At 39.0% G+C, this 16,002-nt stretch overlaps 1 protein-coding gene across 3 annotated transcripts in view; it reads right to left on the reverse strand.

The window, feature by feature from the left end:
- The window catches only part of LOC143040297 (protein argonaute-3-like), a 52,561-nt gene that overhangs the window by 23,712 nt on the left and 12,847 nt on the right, over positions 1-16,002 (reverse strand). For all 3 annotated transcript variants that reach the window (XM_076211156.1, XM_076211168.1, XM_076211177.1), the window contains exons 2-7: positions 8,135-8,320; positions 6,445-6,622; positions 5,629-5,752; positions 4,161-4,298; positions 3,209-3,401; positions 161-300 (exon numbers count right to left, since the gene is read on the reverse strand). In XM_076211156.1, the coding sequence (XP_076067271.1) occupies positions 161-300; positions 3,209-3,401; positions 4,161-4,298; positions 5,629-5,752; positions 6,445-6,622; positions 8,135-8,159 (798 nt within the window). In that variant the 5' untranslated portion in view covers positions 8,160-8,320. The remainder of the gene's footprint in view (positions 1-160; positions 301-3,208; positions 3,402-4,160; positions 4,299-5,628; positions 5,753-6,444; positions 6,623-8,134; positions 8,321-16,002) is intronic.

Consider the following 16,002-nt stretch of genomic DNA (forward strand, 5'->3'; position numbering starts at 1 on the left):
AGTGAAAGAGAGAGAAAAGAGACAGGAAGCAATATTACTGTGCAGACATGACAGTTGAATAATTCTAGAAAGATACACATGAAAACACACAATGGGATGCCCAACCAAAACGTGACTCTCTAGTCCCTCATAATACTATTACAAACACTTCAACACAAACCTTTAAACCTTTCACTTCCTTCAAAATCATCCTTCTTCTATTTTCATCTACTGTTCTCCTGAAATCATCATCTCGAAAGTTGAGGACTTCCTTTAAAAAGTCAAGGAGTGGCTGTTCCTTGTAGAAGGCTGTGTTTGCAACTGCAATCAATCAATTAATTAAAATCAATTTGTTGCCCTGGTTCTTTCTTGCAAAGTATTTGGGCCCCCAGTACAACCCTAAAGTTGCTCACTAAAGTGATTTTGTGGTGTTGTCTGGGGGTATTGGCAGCATGTTATTGTGGCAAAGTAGCATGCAACTGATACTTTGGGGTCTATATGGGGTGCTCCTATGGACCAGAGCCACACATCATTTTGTCTGTGATAGAGGATATCTCTGTACATAGAGAAATGATGACATTTTTAGTATACTGCGACCGTCCCTCCATTATGCTGTCTCCCAACCCCCTGTACCATTTCTCTGAATATTCATTTCCTTTTTTGCCTAACTCTGTGGTGGAAGAAAAGAATGCTGCCACCAAGTCTTCCCACTTGAGTCGTACGAGGCAACAAAAAATGGGACATGGATAGGAATAGGAATCCTGCTACCTGTAGCCCCAAAGGGGACATTCCTAAAAAAAGTAAAGGCATAAGAGGGTCCAGGAGTCTTCCAACCAGTACCCTAAAGGTTTGGATCTTTTAATGTGCATGGATGTGGTACAGATGAGAGTAAAAGGGAGGAGATAGGCAGTATGTTTGTGAGAAGAAAGATGGATGTGTTGGCATTGAGTGAAAGTAAGTTGAAAGGAAGCGAGTATGAGTTTGGGAGTATAGATGGAAGGTTCTCAGGAGTGAAGAGAGGACAAGGGAGAGAAGGGGTGGCTATACTAGTAAGTGAGGAGATAGGTAAGCGTGTGGTGGAGTGGAAGGTTTCTTCAAAGTTAATATGGATGGTGAAGCTGGGAAGGGAGATGTGGGTTTTTGTGAGTGCATATGGGCCTGGATGGATTTAAATGAGTGCATAGAGGGATTTGGGAGAAATGTCAATATAGTTGTACTAGGTGACCTTAATGATAGGGTAGGAAATAAACCAATTGATGGAGTGATTGGGAAATGTGGAGGAAAAAATCGTAATAGAGAGTTGTTGTTGTTGTCGTTCCCTAGACTGTCTGTCCGAGCAGTCCCGTCTCCCCAAGGAAGGCCACAGCCGAAACTGGGTTTTCCCACAAATCCTTTATAGAGTGTATGTTGTGTTGTTTGCGTGTATGATTGTGTATAATGCAGTCTTCCATTATGTGTTGTATGGATAGGAACACATCCTGTGTTACATCCTGGGCAGCTGTTCACAACACGGTCGTCCAGCCTCTTCTGGTAGCTTAGAAGTGCTGGGTGGTGGGTAATAGAGAGTTGATGGTAGAGATGTGTCTCAAAAGAGAGTTGATGATACCAAACACTGTGTTGTTATCTAGGGATAGTGTTAGCTTGTGTAATAAATGTCCTCTGTGTAATGGTTGTATCTAGGGCAGGATGGTGTCCTGAATGCAACTGTGCTAGTGTGGTTTTTATTTCTCTTGATTTTTTTTTTCCTGTGATGGATGATGTGGGGGGGGGGGGTTAGTGGTGTAATGCTGATTATTTGGTGGTTGGAGTATGAACTTTTTTGTGTGGATGTATTTATATATATATATATATATATATATATATACATATATATATATATATATATATATACAGAGAGGGAGAGGGGGAGAGAGAGAGAGAGAGAGAGAGAGAGAAGCAGAAGCAAACTACTTACACACTAATTGTAGAACCCAAATAGAATACTGGTTGGGGTTTTTGTATATTGTGTATGGAAAGCTGCACTTGTGTGATATATTTACCTCATTGTATACAGGAAAGAAGCTACTCTCATGGGGGCCCATGACCTTTCTCTTCATTGATTGTACAAACACACACACAATATTGTTGTACCTCCTATCTTAGTCCTCATGTATATAAGGTTATCCCTGTCTTCTGACACATTTCTCAGATCAAAGGCAATGCAGCAAGACATTGTACATAAAATTTTCCAGGAACTACTAGGCACACATATATAAACCAAAAGGACCTTCCCTCTTTATATGAGGGAATGGCATACCATAAGCCAACTCTACAACCATCCCACACTCATTAAACCCCAGCCATTGTCACTCTAATCTCATTTCTTTCTGGATGAAGAGTCATCTTTGTCTTCCAACACAATGCTTGGATCAGAAGCAATGTACCATCTCCAGAGCAGGGTCTTACAGCTTGAACTAGATACCCCCCATTGCTTGATTGCATGTTGACCCTCCTATCCTCCTCCATCCACTCAAGAAACATAGAGCAGACAAGACATCCTTTTGGGCCATGTTCTGTAGGTTAATTTTTTTAAACACATTCTCTCAAAAACATGCTATCAGATGGAGCCTTTTGTGCCATGTAAGTATGATGTTAACCTTCATTTATTAACAGTTTTTTCAAAAGCCTCTACATGTTATCCCAAATTAGAAATTATTGAAGAACTAGTTAAAGTTTTTTTATAGTACAAAAGCATCTCATCATTCCTTTATTCTTACTATAATGCATACAAAAGGTGTGTGGCTCTGTATTATAGAGGCATCCCAAAAATAGTCACTAAAATACTGACTACATGTCACTATGCAGTCACATAGGGTGAGAATGTTCTTTTTCTTTTTTGCCTATAGGCATGAAAGAAAAAGAAAAAAACTCACTCTTTCCATTCCTTCCTCTTTTAAACTATAAGAAAACTCCACCATAAACATATAAATTCTCTAAAACATAAGAAGTCATGTTGACAATACATCATCTATCTATAACTATATACCATGGTCTTTTTCCCCCTTATCAGAGAGGTAGCCAAGTCAAAAGGTATACACCCACTTATGTTATGATAATATGACAATCATGAAGGTGAAAATAATGTGTGAAAATAACATTGACAATGATGACAACAATTACTGTCATGATCTTCCCTTCACTAATTAATTTCTACATCTACTGGCAAATTGATACCAATAAGGATTCTTACCATTTATATTTAAGAGGACAGAGCCATCTTTCCACTGTGCTGGACGAAGTGAGCTGAAGAATCCAACTACACCTTGTTTGCCACCTCCAATATTTGTATGCTGGCCAAACTCAGGCATGATGGGGAAGAAGCAGCGACGACCAACCTGCTCATAGCGCACTGCACGGTTATGGCGGAACATGATCTCACACATCTGTAATATGTCGTTCCACCTTGAAATTACACAAATGTGAAGAAATTGAGAGATGTATTATGAGAAAGGAGTGAAGGGTTCCCATACAAGTTTATGGAACTCACATTAGAAGAGATAATAAGTTGGGAAGGAAGGAAGGGGACCTGTCACCCTTAAGTGAGTAGCAAGTAGAAAGCACCCACTGATTCTAAACTCTCATATGAAAAATGGAAGAAATACAGTTGATTTTGATGGAGACCTTGGTCCCTGTCTGGAGTTGCACCTCCAGTTGGGGAATCCAAGATAAGCAACAGAGACGATTCAGACATCTTGCAGGATTACAACATAAAGGTACCAATCACTGGTCTCAGGGAGAGGGAAAGTTAGTGTATTTTTTTTATTTCATTAGTGATAGCTGATGCTTCAATTCCACACTACAAAGCCCTTTGTAAGGGGTACTGTCTAAGCCTCCTGGTAGGGGGGAGTCTGTAATGTTAAACTATATCATCATCTATCCTAGGAGATAATATTGTACCAAAGAGTGTCATAGGGGTGTAAAGAAGAAAATCTAAAAGGGCAGTAAAAAGGAGGTGCATTAGAAGTTGAAAGTAATTAGTATGGTTTGTTGGAGGACATTAGTCACCAATCATAAAAGAATGCCACTTGACTGGCATGTAGGGATGTCACAAAGTCAATATTGACTGCATAAAATCTATGCAAGCAATACCTCAAACTGGGTTGAGGTAAAGAGAGACAGAACTAGGGTAGAACACAACTAACCTGGAATATGTTGGCTGGAATAACAGTCTGGTTATCTGGATTGTACTTCAAGGACTGCAAAAGCTCTTTCAATTTTGCATGACCAACAACCTTCAAAATCACAGTGAAAGTCTCGGGTCGCCCTTCTTCTAAGGTGACCTGAAATTTTGAATTTAACCAGAGTATAATGAATGTTGGTAATTAGAGGAGAGAGGAAAAAAAAAAAAAAAAAAAAAAAAAAAAAAAAAATCCATTGCAGAAAACACGCTACCGCCAGCCGCAAAGTGTCCTTACTACCATACCGGAGCCACAGGCCCTTTCATGGACCTCTTCCAGGAAATCATTTATGAGTAATATACATACATACCTATACCAAGGGAGGTAGCCAAAAAAAAACAAAGGCACATTCCCACCCATTCCACCCCCACATACTCCACTCCCATCCACCCCACTCCTCCCTCTTATCTTGATCATCCCTGCATCTCAACCACTGCCCTGGGTCAGAAGCAGTGTCGCAAAACCCATCATATCCACAGCAAGGCCATTTCATTAAATCTGCACCCCCCACCCTGTCCCTTCATGCAGAAATGGAGAGATATTCCTTCGGGCTATGTCAATTCATTTTTCACACATACTCCCTCACCCCTATCCCCAACATGCATCACAGCATCATCCATATACAACCATTCTCCATTCACCCCTAATCTTCTGTCCTCCCTCAACAGATATTCCCCTATTTCCCTTTTACTCTATCCATCCATCCATCTCATCCTTGGTTGCCCCCTCATGTTCACATCTTCCACACCTATTTTACTAATCTTTCTTCACTCATTCTTTCCAGGTGTCCAATCCATCCCAATACTTTCATCAACTCTATCTCCCAACTCCCGCTTTCCTTCTCATCTTCTTGTTTCTCACTCTATCCAGCTTAGTAACCCATATCATACTTCTCAGGCACCTCATTTCAAACACATCCTCTCTTATGCTCCATGTTTCTTTACCATACAGTGCTGTTGGCACTATCACTCCTTCATACAATCTCTTTAGCATCCATTCCCAAATGTCTATTTCTCATTACACCTTTTAACCTCCAAGGCATTTTTCTCTGTGACCTGTGCATGTCAAACATGGCAGTAGAAACAAACAAGAAAATACACTATTAATAACAATTACAAGCATGGGCTTTAGACAGAAGTGTCCAAACAGTTCATAAAAAGCACACTTGACTACATTTTCACAGCACAATTTCAACAAACAATTTTTTTTTTTTTTTTTTTTTTTTTTTTACAAAATAAAGCACTAAGAATAACAGGATGCAAAACCATCCCTTAAGAACACCTCTCAAAAACCAAAATCCTCCCTATAAGATATGAAAATGATAAGTACACAGCCCTATGTTTAGAGCTCTCAAGCCCACTCTTTACATCATACAAATGCAACCATAAATAAATCTAAAGGTCTTCTGAATATAGTCAGTGACAGTACTCACCTCAAAAGTTTTGCCTTTTGTTGGAAGGCAGCCAACACTATAGGCACATTTCTCCTGATCATAAGCTATGGGAAACTTCTGAAATGTCTGGGAATGGACCTGAGTCATGCGGTTAAAGACCATCCTACGATAGAGGAGGGGAAGACAGAGATTAGGATATGAAGTAATATATCTACTACAACTGTATACACAAAATGTAATAACTTTATTCATATATGGTGCTAAAGGAAACAATAAAAATATCCCAAAATATCATTATTCTTTTCTTCAGGAACATATATGTGTCATCATATTGTAGTGGATTGAGCTGTGTCTTGCTGTGTTGCCTCTGACCTGGCCAGTGGGTAAGGAATAAGAAAAACCCTTCATCCACAAGTAGCTGAGATAAAGGGGAAAAGGGAAATGGGTGGGTGTTGGTGTATGTCTTGGTTGTCTACCTCCCTTATAAGGGGGAAGAAGCCTATTACAACGCAAGTAATAAAAAACTATCTATATGCCAAGGGCTTCTTCTACCTTATAAGGGAGGTAGACAGTCAAGGCACACACCCATCCACCACTCTTCGTTTCCTTCTCATCTTAGCTCCTTGTGGATGAAGGATCCTACCCAAGTTAGAAGCAATGCAATGTGTACTTGATTTTTATCGTAAAAATAAAAATCAAGTATGGCATAAACAAAGAACTGCGTTTGTTCTCAAACCAGCCAACCACACAGAACACACATATCTATCTATATACCAAAAGTTTCTTCCCTCTTATAAGGGAGGTAGCCAGAACACATACATATATATCATAGTAAAACACTAATTATTTCCTCACATCTTCTTTGATTTGGGAAGGGTAGTCCCTCCACGTTGATCCTTGATCACAACATCATACTGATAAAACTCGATATTTGGATTTTTGAAATGCACTGGGAAGAAGTTTGTCCGCAAGCGAATGGGTCTGCCTTTGGTGCCATGGCCACCCTCAATAGGACGTACAGGAGGTCTTGGGTCTATAAAGAAGAGAATATCAATATTGAGATTTTTCAAGGAATAATATCCCAATCTTCTACTGAAGCAACCTTTTTTCTACTTCTTCCCACTAATTGTCAACACATTTGTTCACTACCATATTGCAAATGTAAATAAATTCCCACTAATTGTCAACACATTTGTTCACTACCATACTGCAAATGTAAAGAAAAATTTACCATATCCTCATAATTCTGTACTATTATATCCAGCCAAAGTGGAAACTTAAGCAAGATTGTAAAATATACTCTTAACTCTTAAGGTCACTTGAAGCTTTAATGGCAAAAGACAAAGTAGAAAAAGTTAAATCTGGGATTGAAAACTTAAAGGATAAGATAATGATATGTCCATGATAACTGAAATTTGTGCAAAAAAATGAAAACATGTAACATGTTCACAAAGATGACAATGAGGATGTAAAGAGGATCCCAATGAAAAAGAAATGGCTGTTGAACTTTAGGTACATAATCATCATCCTACTAATAAAATGATCAAAGCTAAGAATATAAGAACAATATTCCATTACAAAAGGAACTCCCTGTATCAGAAACACATTATTATATATTGGAAGAAATAAAGTACATGAACTATGGTGTACTTTCATGTTTTGTGACTACTTGGGCCAGTCCCACACACTGCCATTATGCAATGTAAATGAAGACGTTTTAATTGCACAAATATAAGAACACTGCAGATATAAAGGCAGAAAATGATATTGTGTTCAATAAATTATATCAAGAATAAAAGAAAAGAAAATCGGAACAGAACTAACCATGGTGAAAGAAAAGAATATATATTATCTTATAGTTCGAAATAGAGCAACTCGATATAGAATAATTTAAATAACACTAGTATAAACATCAACCACGTAAACAAAACAGGTTCAAACAGTAGACAAACCAGATTCAGCAATATAACGACTTGTGCCATGGCTTTCAATAACGCAATTATCATTTTAATTCATCTAGCATCTCGGAAATTCTTAATAACATATTTCTATAATATATCATATATGACGAGAGAGAGAGAGCGAGAGAGAGCGAGCGAGCGAGCGAGAGAGAGAGAGATTGAATGAAATCTCTGCGGAACGAAAATGGAAAGTTATGTCTAGTAAGATACCTTCCTTCATTTTCTGAACATGATACTCAGCAAGATGGACGTCAGGATTATCTCCCTATCGCCCATCTTCACCTATTACGCCCTTGACTCTATCTTTTGTTAATGACATTCCAAATCATATGCACCGATGGCAAAGTCCCACAATTCAAGGTAAACAATAACCCTTGCAATTCTTCCCGGACAATTCTGATAGAAGGGCCGATCGTTGACAGCCATGACGGAGCTGCGGATTTTTTGTCGGTCAAACCTATGGCAAAAATTGTTATTATTTTCCGAATGTTACTGCGTCTGATATCGGACCTGTTTGCAAATCAAATGAAACCAGGAGTGCCATTTACCTGAAACATAAAATAGTAATTACAAATTGTACGTACCTTCTTTCAAGTCCTTCCACGTCATCTTGAATGTTCACTTAGTTTTATACAAGTTTGGCAGATGAATCTGCTCTCAGGAACTGAGGCTCACTTCTCTCGGGTGTTGTTTTATACCTTCGAATTCGTTTTGTACCTCTACGACGTCAGCGAAAACGTTAAGCCAGGTGATTACGTCATGTCGCCTCACTAGGAAAAAAAGCAAATTACAACAATGTACATTTTATATATATATATATATGTATATATATATATATATATATATATATATATATATACGTATAATAAAACTACTTGGAAAATAAAATGAAAGGTGACCGAACGTTTTCGTCTAATTAAGACATTTTCAAAGGTCACCTTTGCAAATGTCTTAAATAGACGAAAACGCATGTATGTATAATAAAAACCCATTGGAAAATAAAATAAAAGGTGACCGAATGTTTTCGTCTATTTAAGATTTTTTCATTTATAAAACCCCGTTAGATTTTGCTGATAAACAGAACAACGCTTTCGCATTGTACGAATACCTATATTCTCTATTCAGGTATTCATTATCCCTATTTATATCCAGAGATATGTCATGTGCTCATCTGCCCACTGAATACTGCGCACAATTCACGGGTCTTCAATGAAGGGTGTAGACAGTACGTGATTTAAAAATGGGCGATGGTTACAGTATGATTCGAAGGTATGAAATGAAATGTTGAAACAGTACAATTAGATTTAATTTTAAATATTCTAATAATAAGTGGATGTGCATTTTTGGGTATCAATATAGCATACGGTGGTAATACTTAAAATATGTCTGTGTTCAGTCACTAGTGTCGTTTGTTTTGACTATTTCCCAAGATATTTGGTAGCTTACGGCATACCGTGAATCTATTACAAACTACTTCAAAATTAAATACTATTATGTGGGACGATATGCAGACCGGAAAATGTGGCAGCAGCGCATGGTGGGCGTGTACAATGATTTTCACTGATTCGCCAAGCCCCTGGCAAACGTTTTCGTGATTCCTGAACGTTCTGAAAGACTTAGATTACATTTGTACAATTTTATTCACATATAAAGTTCTGGAAGAGGTTCACACCTGTGACTCCAGCTCGATAACCTGATTGTCGTTATTTCCGTTATTCTATCATTTTACCTATAACAGATGTCATACTGATTGGCCTGTAGTCGTGTATAGACATTTTATCACCTTTTTTTGAAAACAAGAACAATGTTTGCCTGCCCCCAAGAAATAGGCATGAATCCAGTGTCTACCAACTTATCAAATATTTCCATTAACTGGTTGCAGGTTTCTAATTTACACTCTTTAAATACTTTTGGAAAAAAAACTTCGTGTGGATCTGAGGATTTTGTAGCTTTAAGTCTGTTTAACTACTTCCTTATTAATGCTCATGTTTGTCATACCCACTGAAGATCGGGTCGCAGTCAGGTACCATATCTAACTTCATCTTTGTAAATACTGTGAGAAAATATTTACATACATATACCAACGGCTTTTTTCCATCTATAAGGGAGGTAGCCAAAAAACAAAGGCATAAAAACCACTCCTACCCATACCCATTCCACCCCTATCATAATCCACTCCCCTCTACCCTATTGGCACCTCCTGGATGATGGGTCATCCCTGCATCTTGCCCACTGCCCTGGGTCAGAAGCAGTGTCACAAGACACACCACATCCAAAGCAAGGCGACTTCAATAAATTGGCAACCCCCCCCCCTTCTCTGTCCCCTCATGCAGAAAAGGAGAAGATGGGGGGAGTTCCCTTCGGGCTGTGTCAAATTTTTTCTCACACCTACTCTCTCACCCCCCACCCATTCCACCTCATGCATCACAGCATCATCCATATACAACCATTCTCCATTCACCCCTGTCTTCTCTCCTGTCCTTCCTCAGCAGACATTCCCCTCTTTCCCAAAGCCCCTTTTACCTTACCCATCAATCTCATCCTAGGTCAACCCCTCGTGTTCACTTCTTTCACCTCTGCATTCCACACCTTTTACTAGTCTTTCTTCACTTATTCTTTTCATGTGTCCAAACCATCCCAATACTCTTTCATCAACCCTATCTCCCAACTCCCTTTCCACCCCTGTTCTCCTCCTCACCTCCTTATTTCTCACTCTATCCAAACTAGTAACCCCTATCATACTTCTCAGGCACTTCATCTCAAACTCATTCAAACTACTCCTCTCTTATGTTCCATGTTTCAGCCCCATACAGTGCTGTCAGCACAATCACTCCTTCATACAATCTCCTCTTAGCATCCATTCCCAAATGTTTATTTCTCATATTTTCCTTCAAATCTATCAAGGAATCTTTGTCATTTTTAATTGGGCCTATTCTTTCCTTATATTTTATTCTGTAAAGATGGAAGAAGTACTTTGCATTGTATCTTGCTTGTCTGGCAACCTTAATTTTGTAGTTATATTTTGCTGTGTTCTTTTGACCAATCCATATCATACTTAGGTCTATGGTGTGTTTACCTTTTTTTCTTTTAACTCAGACATAAAGCCCTCTTTTCATTCTGATCTAATTTTTCATTCTATCCATCATGCACTTGAGAGTATTAGTATTCGTCCTTATTCGCCGTGCTGTGTCTTGCTGCATTGCTTCTGACCCAGGCAGTGGGCAGGTGTCAGGGATGGCCATTCATCCACAAGGAGCTAAGATAAAGGTAAATAAATGAGTACTGGATGGGTGTCTAGCTTGTCTGGCTATTTCCAGACAAGGCATACACTCATTTCCTCAATGGTTTTATGAGAACATTACTCCAGCTTTTTTTTTTTTTTCTAATTTCTTCAAACTCCAGAGGAAAATACGAAAGATGTCAGAATGTGGATCCATTTTATACCGACAGTTGTTTAAGCCATTACGTATGACCATCTTCAAGGTTAGCCTGAATACTGTACCAAATTACATGGTATGGTGGAGTTAGGTTTTAGCGGGGCACTTGAGGTGTCACCCTGCTAAAAAGGATATGGCTACATCACTCTTTTCTGTCCCAGTGCTCTCCTGTTCCATGGATCTTTTTTTCATACTTGAGGAGAGAACATAATTTGATGATAACTGAACATTCAATTCAGGTTTTTGCAGATTGATACCACCTCAGCAATAATTAAATGCCCCTAATGAAATCTTGTAAGGGCTGCCTCTTGTCATGAGCATCAATAGTGTTGATAGATGTATCTGTTATTACGATGAGTTAGCAGGTTGTCATTGTGTGACTGATGTAGCTAGTTTGATCCTCAACTTCACAATGGAGGACAGTAAGGACACAACCCTCCCTTCATATCCTTGTTGAACAGAAGCCAGGTCATTATGCCACATCTATCTTCACGAAGGCCTCCAGAGTAGGATGATGCTTGAATACTGAAGGAGAGTGCCCAAACTCTAATAAGAGGTTTGCCTTCATAAGGAGAGTGTCATGATCTGGCATGTTTTGATTTGGTGTACATCAAACCTGGTCATGATTTGATCAGTTCTATCAATCCAATTGCCAGCGTGCTTTATGCCTGTCGTTGGGAGATTTTCTTTCTTACATCAGATATGAAATAAAGGCAAAATGCAAAATATAACAACTCTACTTACATAATAATATGTACAGAGTGAACTTACTGGATATGTGGGGTTTGAATGAAGGCATGAATGTGTTCACACAGCATGCAACCCTCTTTTTATATGTGGAGCACATACAAATGCCGATGGCAGGTACCATTTTGCTATGTCCAAAGGCCTAGTCTATATCCCTATTTACCTGGCTTCACACAATCCTTCCACTTTATTTTTGTGTCAAGGTTTACAATCTATCATTTGCTATATACAGTCAACTCCCCGTTAACACAATTTCAATCTTGCACGACTTAAGATTTATTAATATGTATTCTGATAACACGAAATGTCCGATGTTACGCGAGTTGAATATCTCGCTGCCAGAGCGCAGGAGAGATGCTCTGACTCCCGCGCTCCCGCTCTCTGCCTCTTGTCCTCAGTGTGAAGCCAGCCCTCACAGCGTGTGGAACTCATAAATAATTTTATCAAAGTTTTGTGTTACATAAATTCGTGTACTATGGCACCCAAGCGTCCTGGTACCCCAAGGGAGAGTGCAGCAAAGAGGTCAAGAAAACTTGTGACCATAGAAAAGAAGTTAGATGTGTTGGATCGTTATGATTGGGGTGAAAGAACTTCTGTTATTGTCCATGCTACCGGACTGAATGAGAGCACTTTGTGGACCATCAAGGCGAATGCTGACAAGATCAGAGCCAGTTCTGTTGCTGGTACATCAGCCTCTTCTTCACAATGTTCCCGAGCAAGATCCATGGAGATGGAGAGGATGGAGAAGTTATTGGCACAATGGATCCAAAACCAAAAAAGCATTATGTCCCTATCAGCATGGCCATCATACAAGCTAAAGCTTTAAGTCTCTACCAGGATGTGCAAGACAAGAATGAGGAAGACAAAGACAAAGCCAAGACCTTCAATACCAGTTCTGGGTGGTTCTCCAGGTTCAAGAAATGATATGGCTTCCACAATCTCAAAATGACTGGGGAAGCTGCATCTGCCGATGTGGAATCAGCCAAAACATATCCGGCTACCCTCAAGACCATCATTGAGGAAGGTGGCTACACTTCCAAGCAGATTTTTAATATAGATGAGACAGGTCTATATTGGAAAAAACTGCCTAAACGGACCTATATCTCGGTTGAGGAGACGACTGCACCTGTATTTAAGGCCTCCAGGGATTGTCTTACGCTCTTGTTCGGTGCCAATGCAGAGGTAGACTGCAAGCTGAAACCTGCCCTTGTCTACCACTCGGAAAATCCACAAGCATTGAAGGTGCGTATGTATGAATGTTGATTATTAGTCATGAAAGCTTTGATATTTTTTACCGAGATTGTAAATGCTAATTTTTTTCTGCACCAAAACAAAAAAGAAAATCGTGTCACCAACTCACAATTTACGGCACACTAAACTAATTTTGTTTGTTCTTGTATCTTCACAGGGCTACGTCAAGACCTTCCTACCCTGCTACTGGTATTCCAACAAAAAAGGATGGATGATGGGGAGCATATTCAAGGACTACTTTGGGAAATTGGAGAAAGAGTTAGAACTTTACTGCGAGAAGAAAGAGATTCCATTCAAGATTCTCCTGATCTTGGATAATGCTCCCAGCCATCCCCCGTCAATAGAAAATCTCTCCAACAACATCCAGCTCGCTTTCTTGCCACCAAACACCACTTCCATTCTGCAGCCATGTGACCAAGGAATTATTAAAACCTTCAAGTCATATTATCTACGTTCGACCCTGACTGACATGGTTGAGAGGACACAAAAAGACAAGATGACCGTGAAGGAATATTAGAAGCAGTTTACCATCAAAGATGCTCTCTGGTTCATTAAAGAATCTTGGGAGAAAGTGCCAAGGAAATGCCTAAACCGGGTTTGGAAACGTCTGTGTCCTCAGTTGGTGTACGATTTCGTCAGCTTTGACATCCAAGAAAATGTCTCTAAAGCTAACAAGGAAAGTCTTGACAAGGCCAGGGAAGCCGGGGTTTGACCAACTTGAGCAGAAGGACATTGATGAACTGCTAGAATCGCACACAATGGAGTTGAGTAACAAAGAACTATTACAGATGGAGACAATACAGAATGCGGAGTTGGAGGCAGCTGCATCTCGGCCTATATCAGAAACACCAGAGCCTGAGAGAGTCTTGACCAAAAGTGATCTCGAAAAAGCACTCTCGTTTATATGAGAAGGACTGGATATCTTGGAAGCCAAAGATCTGAATATTAACTGAAGTGCAACAGTGGCCAGAAAAGTTATGTCAGAGCTGAACTGTTACAAAGTGATGTTAGATAAAAAAAAAAAAAAAAAAGACGACGCAGACGAAACTCCACCATTTCTTAAAAAAAAAAAAAAGACAGTCAAGGAAGAGGAGGCATGGTGAGGTGAGGAGGGAGAGGAAGGTGAGGAGGCAGGGTGAGGCGAGGAGGGAGAGCAGAGTGAGGAGGCCGAGCGAAACTGGCACCAACGCTCTCAGAACTATCTTATGAGGAGAAGCTGGCAAAACTTGAGCTACAGACATTAGAGCAATGAAGAGAGGAGACTTTATAACTATTTATAGAATCATGAAAGGCATGGAAATTATTGATAGAGAGGATCTAATAAAACGGGATAGTAGACATACAAGAGGACATGGAAAGAAAATCAAGAGAGACAATTATAGAAGAGACCTGAAAAAGAGCTTTCCCCACAGGATCATAGACATTTGGAACAGATTAGATGAAAATGTGATGTGTGCAAAAACAATACACAAATTTAAAAACAGTCTAGATAAAATGAGATATGGAGATGGGACATCATGAGCATAGCTCCCCTTCCCATAAAATACAACTAGGTAAATACACGATTGTTGAATTGATGGCGAAGATTGGAATTCCGGGAGGAAAAAAAAAAAAAAAAAAGGGATTTCAACGACAAGGGAGTACCTGTGTTGTATTAGTAGGGAAGGGAAAAGCTCGTGTAGTGGGAAGGTGAAGAAAAAGGAGAAGGGGAGGGATTATTGAGGAAAATGGAAGAAAATGAGGAAGGGGACAAATGGGCCCCGGACGTCAGAAGGAATGTAAACAAGAGATGTGCAGACAACACAGGTGAAGTCGAAGAAATCAATAAAGGCATTAAAATTAGAAATATATGTAAGAGCAGTGCAATTGAAAGTGGAGATAATTATTTCTATGGATATAATGAGGAGATGACAACCTCCGCCGATTAGCAAATCTAGAGGAAAAACTAACATAAATGAACAAATCAAGGGAGGTTAGATTTAGCCAATTTGCACCGATCACACAGAGTTGATAAATTGGAAAAATTAAAGGAGAACCAAAACCTAAATAAAGAAATAGAAGAATTATAAAGACAGTTAAAAGAAGTAAAGGATGAGAATGAGGAATTAAAGAATAAAGAGCCCATAGCAAAAGAGGTAAGCGGTTGGAGAAAGGTTCAGGAGAATAACAAAACTGAATTTAGAGATATAGTGAAACAACAGATGAAGGAACACACTAAGGACACAGTTATTAAATTGATGAGAGAGAAGGGGAATGTAGTAAGAGACTTAGCAGATAAAAAGAAATGTATAATTATATTAGGAATGGAAGAAAAACATAATCCAAATAGGACTACAAGAGTAAGAGATAAGAAAGATTGAACAAGGTACTAAATATATTTCAAGAAGGTGAACAGGAAATAGGGGAAAAAATTGAAGAAATATATAGACTGGGGAAATACAGTACAGACAAGACCAGACCAATTAAGGTTAAATTCAGGTCACAAACGGCAGCAGAGAATGTCTTATCAAAAACAGGAAAACTAGCAGCAAGTGATCGGTACAAATAGGTATTGATAAAAAGAGAGGAAGAGAAAAAAAGAACCAAAGCTAAGAAAAAAAAAAAAACAAGAACAGAACAGAGTCAGACAAATTGGAGAGTAGTGGATATGAAAGTGAGGAAATGGTTCATAGGAGAGAAAAACAGAGGGGAAACAGAAAACAGGATGGACGTAACAGAAAATTAAAAGTGTCCTTCACAAATATAGATGGATAAATAACAGGTTTGAATGAACGGAATGATTACCTGATGGAAAAGGAACCTGACATAATAAGAATTGTGGAGACAAAATTGAAAGGTCCATTACCACCCAACAGTGTAGGACATGGTGTATATAATTATTGGATTAGAAACAGAGAAATAAAACAAGGTGGTGGAGTTATGTTCCTGACTAAGAAGGATATAATTGTGAGGAATGTTACATATGGAAAGAATAGAATGGAAATAATTATGATGGAAATGGAGGACAAGGACAAGAG

The sequence above is a fragment of the Oratosquilla oratoria genome, chromosome 2 (assembly GCF_046742065.1).
Source record: "Oratosquilla oratoria isolate Oo_2021 chromosome 2, ASM4674206v1, whole genome shotgun sequence".
Taxonomy (NCBI): domain Eukaryota; kingdom Metazoa; phylum Arthropoda; class Malacostraca; order Stomatopoda; family Squillidae; genus Oratosquilla; species Oratosquilla oratoria.